A 12,532-nucleotide genomic window follows, 5' to 3' on the forward strand; every position below is an offset into this window, starting at 1 on the left:
TATTTTAAGCCATTTACAGGTATTAACTAATTTAATCCTCACAAAACTTTAAGAGGTGGTTCTCTTAGTACTCGCATCACAGATGTGTCAGTCAAGACACAGAGAGCTGGATATCTTATCCAAGGTGATAAAACTAGTAAGGAGCAGAATTGGAATATAAACTCAACAGAGTGGCTTTAGACCCTGTGCTCTCAGCCACAATGTTATATATTTCTGTTTTAATTGTTGTCACTAATATAGTTTGCATACAGCATGTCTGAAACAGCATGGTTACATTAGAGTGTTGGACTGGATTTCAAGGAATCTGGGCTTTGTTTGTACCTTTGCTGTGATTTAGTCTAGAGATTTTCAAACTCAAAGATACGTACTATATCTGAGAATCATCTAGGAGTTGGTTAAAATGCAGTTTCCCAGGTCTTACCCTCAGAGATTCTGACTTAGGGATTCTGGTGTGCTGTTCAAGAATCTGCCACTTCAGTGATTGTAATTCTAACGTATAATTTTATACTCTGAGAAACAACTGTACTCATAATTTGATGATAGGCATACTACTTTTCATCTCTTAGCCTATTTTTTCATTTCTGAAAAGGCTGAATAAGACTAAAAAACTCCTAAGATCTTTCTTAACTCTAAAATTTTATTCTATGAAATATATTAGCATACTATAAGTGTTCATATAGACGGATATGTTTATATACATAGGTACAGGTATAGATAGATTCATGTATTACGTATAGTATTTTTGCATTGGAGAACATCAGCATGACCTTCATGTATTACTTTTTGATATTTCATTTATTATACATAAAAATGGCTATATATTGCACCTGTCAGACACTTTAAATGTTTCAGAATGGAACATAGCACATAGCTAAGTCAAGTTCTTGACTTTATTTTGCATATTTGGTGTGTGGGCGTTGCCATAGCTAATATATATCATGAGATTCCCAATTTGATTTTTGGACAAATTAAGGAAGGGAAATGTTGGTAGTCTTACAGAGACCTCATCTTCTTAGTATTTTGCATTGTGGCAGGAACTTTGTCTAGATTTTCCCTGATGATTATTTGAACTGCTGGAGAACTCACAAATTGTTTATGGCCTACAGGACTTAAACAGCATGATTTTACTTTGAAACAGTTTAAGGAAGTCTCAGGCAGTGTGAAAAATGAAACAGTACCAACTGGGTATGGATTCCTGTGCTATTTCTGGCAGGGAGTAGAGCTGCAGAAACATTAGGACCTCGGAGCCTCCCTCTTAGAAGATTTTAGAATGTAATGATTGTGAGGTGGACCTTTATCCAGGCTTCCCTTAGTGAGCAGAAGGCTGTCAGGATACTTGGGAGTGGGAGGCCAGTAAAGGGATGAAAGAAAGGTCACTTTCAAGACTTGAAAAATTCTTAGTGGAATTACTAGTTAGTAATTCCTTATTTAACATCTGAGTTCTTCTAGCAAAACTACTTGTGAGCTATAAATAGTGATGCATGGATCTTCTCCAAGTTCTCTGTCTTTCTTCCTCTTTCATGGTTCAGTTGGTGGTCACTTGTCTAACCCCCTAATATCTAATGAGCATTTACTCATTTCTCAGCAGAAGCAGGAATAGAGCTTAAATAAGGAAGTCCAAAGTCAGGTCACAGCAGAAAGGCTATAAATATATAACAGGAGAACAAAACGATTTTTTATTTGTATCATATAGATATGTATTTTCTAAATAATATATTTATAGATATTATTTAGTCTTATAGTCTTATTTAGGTAAATGTTATATTATATAATAATTTTTATGTTAACCACAAACATGACTTACCTTCTCTTATCTACAAAGTTCCCTCAGATGGACCAGATCTAAAAAAATGAATGGACTGATTTTAAAAACTGTATTTTATCTTCAGAACTAACAGAACAGAGCTAGCAATGGTGTTCTGTAGCCAGACAGATGTGGATTTTTGCTTAGTTCTGTGATTTGCAAGGCTGTGTGTTCTTTGACCAAGTTATTTAACCTTACCAGCTCCCTCTTCCTTGTCTATATGATGGGGATTGTATGACACAGTAGCTGAGATCAGGCTCTAGAGCCAGACAGCTAGGGTTCAAATTTTGGGTGTGTAACTGACTAGTTATGTAACTTTGGGCAAATTACTGTATCTCTTTCACTCTTCTATAAAATGGGGTTAATAAGAGCACCTTCTTCTTAGAGTATATATTAATAATAAATAACATTTGAAGAGAAATCAGAGTATATTAATAAATATGTTAAAAGAATTAGTATATTTAAAATAACTTTTAAACCTGTGCCTGTTTGCTGTTATTTTTTATAAATATAAACTATGAAATCCTGACCTTATAGGATTATTGTAAAGATGACGCTGAGATAAAGCATATAAAAGTATTTACTGTAGATTGTGGTATATACTTAGGATGTAATAAATAGTGGCTATGCTATTAGCTGGAACTGATATTGAGCTGTACCTCTTCTGAGGGACAATGACTACACTGTACCATTGTTAAACATTTTGAATATCAGCCTGTATATACTTATACATTTCTTAATAATAAAGTCCATTCCTGGGAAAGTGATTTTTTTCTTTAAGGAACACATAAAAAGAATAAAAAGTTTGAGAGGCTTTGACCTGAATATGGCTTTCTTTTTAATTATTAAAGGAAAGGCTTGTTCTAATAAAATAATGTGCATAAATTTTATTGTGTACTCGCACTTAATGGAAAAATAAGAATTAATCTAAAGAGAGCTTGAAACCAAGGTATTTTCTTGATTATCTTGATTATAAAAGTGTTTCTGTGGTTGCTAGAAGGTTGGGGGTGAGGAAGTGAGTGAAGGTGGTCAAAAGGTACAAACTTCAGTTATCTGGTAAATAAGTCCTTGGGATGTAGTGTATGACATGATGACTGTAGTTAACAGTACTGTATTGTATATTTGAAAATTGCAAATATTAACTAAATTTATTGTGGTAATCGTTTAGCAATATATATATATATCAAATCATTATGTTGTATGCCTAAAACTAGTATGTCAGTTATATCTCAGTCAAAAAATGGCTTCATGGTTGTCAGAAACATTTCTTCAACTGTACTAAAAAGTTTAAAAATAAAAATGTTTCTATTTTCAGGAAAATGATAAAGAGGAAGAAAGTTATATTTTGCATTCAAACACTAATGAAGACAAGGCTGAAATTTCAGAAACAATTCATGATATAAATTCATCTTTAATACTTGAAGCCCCGAAGGTATTTAGTAAATTTATTTCCCCCATGAATGAATTGCTGTGAGCTAAAGTTTCTGTGAAGAAGATGAAGGCTTATTTCTACTCCCTTAGCTAAATAGATAAAATTCAAATAATCCCCTTTCTTTGTTATTTTTTTAAAATTGAAATCTTTTTCCTTTTATATTACATTGCCTCCATGAATGACATTGGTCAAGTGTAAGTCATTTTCAGAGAACATACTTTCTTTTATACTAATATATTCTTAAAATTTTCAGTCTAGAACATATTTTCGAAAATGGACCTGTATTGAAAATGCTGTAGAAAATGCTATACAAGAGAACTTCTTATTGAATACTTTCTAAAGAAAAGAGTCATTTAGTTCAACCTGACTTTATTTTAATTTTAGAAAGTATATTTTGAAGCATTTCCTTTTTTTATTTTTTAAAATAGATTGTGCTTATTTTGCTCTTTGCAGAGTATGGTTTTGCTTTACTTGATAACAACTGTTTTTTGGTATTCTTTACATAAATTGTTGACAGTGTTTCAAACTGATATTAGTGCTATTATATTCATTATATTTTTTTTGTAGACTTTTTTTGTTAAAATTTCATAACCGTATGATGTTCAAATATACCTTCCAAAGCAACTTAAAAAAAAAATAACTAGTTTGCAGTATTCAGTATACCATATTAGTTTAAAAGCTTCACCACAATGATGTTTAGCTGCAAGTAAGGAAGTAATGGAAAGGAATAAATCCATTTCAGGAATTTACACTTAATAATACTTAATAAGTAGGACTTAAAATAGGAAATGTCACTGATCCCTTAGAAGGAGTTGGGCCTCACTGCACTCACCCCCCTGAAGTCCCTAAGAATTAGGTCGAACGCTCAGCAGATCCATATAATAATCCTCAGGCATTTTCTAAAAAGTCAACAAAGTTCTCACACATCTCTGACTTTTTAACTTCACTTGAATGTACTTGATCTTCTATTTAGTGAAATATAAACTAAGAGTGTACTGTATTCATCCCTTTTTGTCATATTTTCAAAGCGGATGAAAACTATATTTTTATTATATATTATAAAATAATAATACTCAAACAATTTGAGATGTACTCCACATATCTTTAGTGTATAAAGAATATATTTTAATCATTCAAATAGCCATAATTTCTGAGTTACAGAAGCTTGAAAATCCTGACCTTTTAAGTCTTTGCTTTCTCAACTAATAGTAAAAAGTGTATTTTTGTACTAGTTTTTATATGAGATTCATGGGTTAAATATTGAGTGTCGCAGTTTAACAAAATTCCTATTTCTGACAGAATTTTCAGGTGGTTAATGTGTAATGAACTTTTTAGAGTACTTGTTCACCTTGCCAAGGGCAGATTTCTGTCTCTTATTTTTTTGTTCATTCTTTTTCTGGATTGAGGGTTGTGTAGTAGTGAGCTTGTATCTCTCTTTCCTCACTTGTAATGGAAAGCTGTTCCTGTTGTCTATGAATTGGCATGTAATAATGTCGTTATAGTTATGTCAGGGGTTAATTTTTTAGTTAATTTGTGGAATGCATCTTTAGGACAGGTGTAGTTTAATTTTTTGCAACTTTTTTTTTTTTTAACAGGGATTTAGAGATGAACCCTATTTTAAAGAAGAATTTGTGGATGAACCATTTCTAAATTTGGGGAAATCTTTCCAGTCCCAACAAAAAGAGATTGACAGCAGCAAGGAGGCCTGGGAAATGCATGAATTTCTGACTCCCAGAGTCCAGGAAATGGGTGAAGAAAGAGAAATGCTTGTTGACGAAGAATATGAGCTATATCAAAATTGCTTGCAGTCCATGGAGTTGTATCCCTCATCACATGTTCAACAGGCTTCTCCTATTGCATCTATGAAGGAACTTTACTTTCATACCCAGTGGTTACATGATAGTGAACCACCTGAGCCTCAAGAAGCAAGATCTGTGATGAGTGTATATTCCCAGGAGACACAACAGTACGGCTATGGCACTGAAAACATGGTAAGGGTCTAGAACAGATCTTCTGTACCCTCCCTGTCTCCTCTCCTCTCTATCCCAGTCTCTATGTCATGTAACTTTGAAAAAAACAAAATTTAACATCTATTCATAATCATTTTTTTTCTCCCCCCACCCCAGGGAGACACAGTTTTATATTTCTCACATAGTGTATTCGTTAGGGAAATCAAGTCAAATTGATTAAAGATATATTGTTTATATCTTGTTCATCCATACCGTCCTATGTATTACAAGATACTAAACAGAAAGCCACTGAACTCTAGAAAATTATCTTTACATTTGTGATACTGCCTATCTGTGATACTTGGCAGGAAAGTGTTATATTCTAATAGTTTTGTGCTTACTATTAAATCACCAATAAACTTTACTATTTGTAAAATTAAAGTTAACTGGTCACCAGTTGGAATCTTTCTTTCATTAAGGACATTTATTAGTGTTTTATTTTTCTTTGTTTATTTCCTGCCCCAAATTAAGTTTCAGGCAAATGAAATGTATTATATAGGGATATAGAGTGGTATGTTCAGCTGCAGTATGCTGCTCCCCTCACTGGCAGCTTTCCTGCAGAGATGTACAAAGCGTGCCTTCATCTGCTCTCTCGCAGGGCCGATAGAGCAGGGTTTTTTCTTTACCTCTCTTAGACCTTTCATCCTCTTTTTCCTTCTGCCAATGCTCGTGGGTCCTTTTGCTATGCAAGGTGCTGTGCTTAATGTATTTACGGAACCTCGGAGGATTCCCCATAATAGAGGACTCTGGGCAGTCTAGCAGAGAACACATGTTTTGGGATTGTGTGAATTCCTTAATATGGGAATGCCTTTGACATTAGTGCTTTCTACCTTTGCCAGTCTCACTCCTATATAGGTAAGTGCTTGACTCCGAACAGAATATTCAGTTATATGGAGCAAATTCTAATCACAGATTAGTGAAGATTCATAAATACTCCCTTATTGTGGCTTTATTCTATAAAAAGAAAACTTTCTTTTTACTCCAACATAAGGCAACCTGAAATCTAGGCCAATTTTAATGTACATTTAGGAATATAGGTGATATAAATGTATATTCACAATATTTACTGTATAAATTTAATTAAATGTTCATATTTGAAAACCTGTAGAATGTTAATTTTTGCCTAGTCTCACATTTAATGACATAGTTTTATTAAAATTATTTTAATACATATTTAATGTCAATATCTACTAGTCACTTTTTGATCATTTAACATGGTCTTCATTTCCATCTATGTTGTTTGAGACCCATTAATTTTGAATCCATACTGTCAGTCTAAATTCCATCCTGGTCTTAAGTACTCATTTACATAACATGAGGTTTTTAAAATTTTTCTCTTGTAAGTTTATATTGACAATCTTCACGTTGTAACCACTTACTCTATTGTTTGTTAAAGCACTCTCTAAAAAGGCTTATTTATAACAACATTCAATGCTCACAATTTGAAGGACATGCATCCCAATAACCCAAAGTTGACCATTTTAAACATTTTTAGGCTTGCAGTTCCAGTTGAATTAAATACAATTACATTATTGTGCAACCATTACCACCATCCATCTCCAGAACTTTTATTTAGTATACTGAAACTCTGTACTCACTAAACAATAACTGCCCATTCTCCTCAGAACCAACCACAATTCTACTTTCTGTCTAACAATTTGACTACTCTAGGTGTTTCATGTAAGTAGAATCATATGTTTATACTTTTGTGTCTGGCTTATTTCACTTGGCATGACTGTCTTCAAGGTTCATCCATATTGAAGCACGTGTCAGGATTTCCTTCCTTTTTAAGGCTGATTAATATTTCATTGTACGTATATACTGCATTTTGTTTACCATTTATCAGTTGATGGACATTTGCATTGTTTCTATCTTTGGCTATTGTGAAGAATGCTTCTATAAACATTGGTACCCAAATATTTATTCAAATACTCAAATTTTGGAGGTATATACCCAGAAGTGAAATTGCTAATCATACAGTAATTATATGCTAAATTTTTGAGGAACCACCATACTGTTTTCCATGGCAGCTGCACCATTTTACATTCCTACCAGCTGTATACAAGTTTTCCAGTTTTTCCACATGCTCACCAAAACTTGGTTTCTGGTTTTTTGTTTTTTTGTTTTCTTTTTAAATAGGTTTGAAGTAGTATCTCATTGTGGTTTTGATTTGCATTTTCCTAATTATTAGTGATGTTGAGCATCTTTTCATGTGCTTATTGGCCATTTTCAAACATTCTTTGGAGAAATGTCTGTTCAGGTCTTTTGCTTATTTTTTAAAGATCTTATTTTTGTTGCCTGAGGATTATTTACCTGAAAAGAATGGTGTATTATTTTCTTCTCTATTCGGAAAAAAATCTGAATTCATTTTTCTAAAGATCTAACTTCTCATACCCACTGTACTGAAATCTCAGATTCAAGTATCAGTTCTCTTGTTTCTCAGTTACATAATTGCCATTAACATTTTTTTAAATGTCCAAATAATCCAAAAATTGCTGTGCAATTTTTTCTTTTTAAGTATTCAGTGCCTGCCTTCTCCTCCTTACTTCCTTCTCTACTAAGTTCTTGTTTATTTTATTCTAGGCAACTAAGTTGTCATATCTCCTTTCTCACTTCTATCTAATATTTGAGTTGAATTCTATGTTCTGTAGGCTCCATGAGGTATTTGATATAGTAGTATACTTAGCTATATTCATAATCTTGAAAAATCTGGAGTATTTGGTATATCAGTTTATGAGAAGTTATCTTACCTTTGAAGTCTGACCAATATAACTTATTTTAAAAAATGGACTATTTTTAAAAGTTGTAATTCACATTTTTGTTTTGAACAACCTAAATTTCCAACAATAGAGAATAATATAGTGTAATTCACCCCAATCGAATCAAGATATATCCCTATGGAGGCCATAATATTGTCATTTAATTTTATGCCTATAAAAGTTTTAAAAATTAATAAAATACTTCCGTAAAAATTGTATGTTCTGGAAGATTTTAACTTTGGAAAATCATGAAAGATGTGTAAAAGGAGGTCGAGGAAAAAAATATAAGTTACTGACTGTGCTTATCTTTAGTTTTAAGTTTGGGTGATTGAGTGTTAACCAGGCAAATGAGAGTGCTAGGAAAGGCATAGCAAAAGTCTAGAGCTATGAAAATTTACCAGGTATTTTGGGGTCACCTATTTAAATGGTGAGCCAACATGATCTAGAAGGTAGTGTGTATCAACTATCAACCTTGCTTGAATTAATAGATCTTTACATGCCTTTACTTTGGTAAATGTTTATTTAAATCTACTTATTAATGTTTAGAAAACAAATTTGTTTAAAAATCCAGTGTTTGGAAAAAACAGGTTTTACTAGCCTGTACTCGTAGATTTTAAGTTACCAGCATTTGTAACTGCTTACCACAACATAAACCGTTATAAAAGAAGGTCTGTTTGCAGGGCCAGTTTTCCACACTCATCATTATCTGGTTTGAACAATATTACAGTGTTTCACGTTTTATCATCAAGTACTAATGCATTTCTGTTTTTCTTCCTCTCAAGATGAAAGAAAATTTTGGCATCGATTCCCTACCCTCTATACCCTCAACTGAAGGAAATAGTCAACAAGGCAGATTTGATGACCTGGAAAATCTTAATTCATTAACAAAAAGCAGTCTGGAGTTAGGTTTGTGGTTTTTTCTCTCATAAACACAAATTACATTTTGCTCTTTCAGGTTTATTTTTGTATGTGATGAATTTTACTGTCACATTTTCATTCATTATGTTTTTAATTTAAATCTGCTTATTAATCTGCCTCAAAATATCTGCAAGAATAACATGGCTCATATTTTAACTTAGAGCTTTCAGATTCTGTTTTCTGAGAGCATTTTCTCTGCCTCATTTTGCTTTTTATTAAGCCATATGGATTAAAACTAAACCTAGTACCTTAGGCTGAATCTGAAATAAGTCTCTACTAATATATATTAAAATCTCTGCTGTTAAGTGATACTGTTAGCTCATTGAATGGAGTTGTTAAATATTAATAAAGAGAGGCATATTTTAAACATTTATGAAACATTTTTATAGTCATATATTACAGTCAATTTTGGTGCATTAATAACTTAGTTTCCATTAAAGAATCCTGAAAGTGTCATGCCTCTCTCTGCCTCCCCCCAATATTGATTCTTATGTATTTTCGAAAACTCGACTTTAAAAAATAATTTTTCTTCACCCAACAATGAAACATCAAATGTCGTAATATAAGGATCCCTATGTAAGACCATTAGGTTCTTTCATATACTGGGATTTATGGAGCCATTGTTCAGGATTTATGCTGTCCTTCACCTGTTATGACTCTACTTATAAGAAAAGTCTTTCTCTGTGGGCATTTCTTGTGTTGTATGGTAATATGTTGTAAGAGGAGAGAAAGAACTATAGAAAATAGTATATAACAATTTTTTGTGAATTCAGCATTCTGTTAAGTAAAGTTCAAAGAATGGAATCCTTAATGGTACAGATTGAAGACATCTATAAGACGATAGCTATCGTCAGTTCCCTATGGCTCAAAAGAGTTCATTTTAAATACTAAGATTAGATGAGTCTATTTGGTTTTTCATGATGTATCTGATTATGAATAGGAAAAAATGGAACTTTTCCGACCAAAACTCTGCCAGTATACTGATTTTAAAATTTAGCACAATTTTCTATAGTCTTTATTTGGAGAAGATTTACAGCACAAATGAATAAATTAATGAATAGACCATATCTGTTTGATTACCACTGATACTTTGTAACAATTTGAGTGCTATTTTGGACATGATAATTTTTTACTGTGGAGGGTTTAACTGTGCATTATAGAATGTTTAGCAGCTTCCCTGCCTTCTAACCCTAGATGCCAGTGGTACTCTTATCCCTAGTCATGATCAAAACCAAAATGTCTTTAGACATTGCCAGACATCCCCTAGGAGGAAAAATTGCCCCTGGTTAGGAATTATGTATGCTTTATACTGTCAGGATTGAAGGGAACAGACTAGATATGTGGGGTAGGTGTTTGTGGGGAAGGGCAGTGCAGTTGAGAAAAATATAAGGAAAGAGATTCTCATGGGATGATCCAGCCCCCCATGAGCCTTGCCCTGCATATAGTCTAGGTGACGTCAGGGTTAGTTCCTTTGCCTTCTGCTGCCTGTGTGAGTTTCCTAGGACTCTTGTAATAAATTGTCACAAATTCGTTGGCTTAAAACAACAGAAATTAATTCTCTAATTGTTCTGGAGGCCAGAATTTCTAAATCAAGGTGTTGCGCTACCTCTGAAGTTTCTAAGGAAGAATCTGTTCTTTGCCTCTTCCAGCTTCTGGTGGCTCCCCATTCTTTGGCTTGTGGCTGCATCGCTCCTTCCCATGGCCTTCTCTTCTTCCTATCTAGCTTTTCTTCTGTCAGTTGTGGAGTAGGACATCTATCATTAGATTTAGGTCTCATATAGGTAATCCATTATGATCGCATCTCAAAACACTTAATCATATTTTTTTCCAAATAAAGTCACATTCATAGGTTCTATGGCATGGATATACCTTTTAGGAGGGCCGCCATTCAACCCACTACACTGCTTTAATCAAATACTTTGCAAAGCCATGGGAATTTATTTTCAGAGATTATAGCTTTGAGGAATGAAGCTAAACTTTATATCTTAGACCTAGAAAAGCATTCATAACCACATGCTTTTAGGAAAATTTTTGACAGCCTCCAGAAAGCATGCTGTGTGGCAGGTGTGAGTATTTGGATTGGTGCTGAGCATGGGTGGGCTGAGAAATTACTGATACATGGTCAATACAGATTTCAGCAGCATCCATATTGAGTTAATGCTACTCAGAATTTTATTTTGCTCTCGAGAGCCCTGTCGAGCGAACGGCAGAATGCTTTAGTCCCAGAACACTTAGCACCAAGCATTTAGCCTACTGTGTTCCCAGGCAAACCCTCAGGCTTGTCTAAGCCTCTCCATTTCCTCAACTGTAAAATGGAGGATTTGGGCTAAGTGTTCTCTAAGGTCTCTTACAAATCTGTAACTCTTAGACCACTTTTTAGTAACAGATAATTTTAGTGTTATCTGTGAACAATTAATTTAAAAATTATTTTTGAGAATCTGTGTGTAAAAGGCTATTCTTGACCCTATGCTCAATCCAAAATTATGTATCTTCAGAGCCTCTATTCCTCATGAAGTGTGAAAAAAAATTGACAACTTAACATAATTAATAATATAAAGCATACTAGATAAATTTGAAATCAATAATACATTTAGTGTTACAAAATTTCAGAAGATTTTAGAAAGCAGTTCCTTTTCCCATTCTTTGGCTGCTGCTGCCTGGAGTGTGTCTCCAGTGAACCCTTAAATGAATTTCTGCCATTGCACCCAAGAGTCAGGCACCTTCATTTGCATGCCAGTCGTTTACTATAAACTTACAAACTAACCTTCTGGAGGGCAAGGCTTAACTCTGATTATATTACCACAGTAGGTGCTCAAGAAATATTTGTTGGATGAGAAGTGCCATGTGTGGTTATTCAACAGCATATTGATTCCCCCCTTTTCCCCTCAGTCACTAAGTTGTACAGTAGCCCAGTCTCCTCTCTACTCAGATTCTTACTGCTTTGTTTTGTTGACCATTGTATTCTTGCACTTCACCAAGTGTAAACCTTTTGAACATTTTTCCCATTCCTCTTCTGTAAGCATTAACTTCCATTTACGCAGAACATTTTTTTTTTTTTTTCAAGTTCCCTGTTTTTCTAACCTTTGTGCTCCTGTATGGCCATTACCTAACCACAGGGCAGGCCCTTGAGGACTTGATTTGTTTTACGGGCTCCTGGATACCGTGGTGCAGTTGGTGAGCAGCTCTGTAATGCGAAACTGTGTCAAGCACTGTAAGAGATAAAAACATGTGCCTGAGCACCACCAAGGGCCCATGGAGGAGGAGCGGAGGAAAGGGAATGGGCAGCCTTTGTGTGGAGCAGGGAATGCAGTTTTAAACTGCAGTGACCTGTGAAACCCAATGCCGTAATTTAATAGGCTGCTTTTACCAGCATCTCTGAGCAGGAAATAGCTCTGCAAATTGAGCTGGTTTTCTGTTTTTGAAACTCTGGTTTTAGGCCATTCTTGCCAGAATCTCAGTCTCACCCCAGGTCCCTCCTCAGTGGGGCAGAAGCAGACATAGGCAGAGCTAGAACAGTCGGACAGTGATATAGATTTGACTGCTTTGCAAGTCAAATGTTGGTCCCAGTAGATGGGACGAAGAGTGCACGGGGATGGGGAAAAGGCAACAA

The 12,532-nt window shown here is 34.2% G+C and overlaps 1 protein-coding gene across 2 annotated transcripts in view; it reads left to right on the top strand.

The window, feature by feature from the left end:
• The window catches only part of PATJ (PATJ crumbs cell polarity complex component), a 282,880-nt gene that overhangs the window by 80,144 nt on the left and 190,204 nt on the right, over positions 1 to 12,532 (top strand). For both annotated transcript variants that reach the window (XM_036234605.1, XM_036234602.1), the window contains exons 19-21: positions 3,120 to 3,236; positions 4,832 to 5,227; positions 8,787 to 8,910. In XM_036234605.1, coding sequence (XP_036090498.1) covers positions 3,120 to 3,236; positions 4,832 to 5,227; positions 8,787 to 8,910 — 637 coding nt within the window. The remainder of the gene's footprint in view (positions 1 to 3,119; positions 3,237 to 4,831; positions 5,228 to 8,786; positions 8,911 to 12,532) is intronic.

The sequence above is a fragment of the Rousettus aegyptiacus genome, unplaced genomic scaffold, assembly GCF_014176215.1.
Source record: "Rousettus aegyptiacus isolate mRouAeg1 unplaced genomic scaffold, mRouAeg1.p scaffold_m13_p_1, whole genome shotgun sequence".
Lineage (NCBI taxonomy): Eukaryota > Metazoa > Chordata > Mammalia > Chiroptera > Pteropodidae > Rousettus > Rousettus aegyptiacus.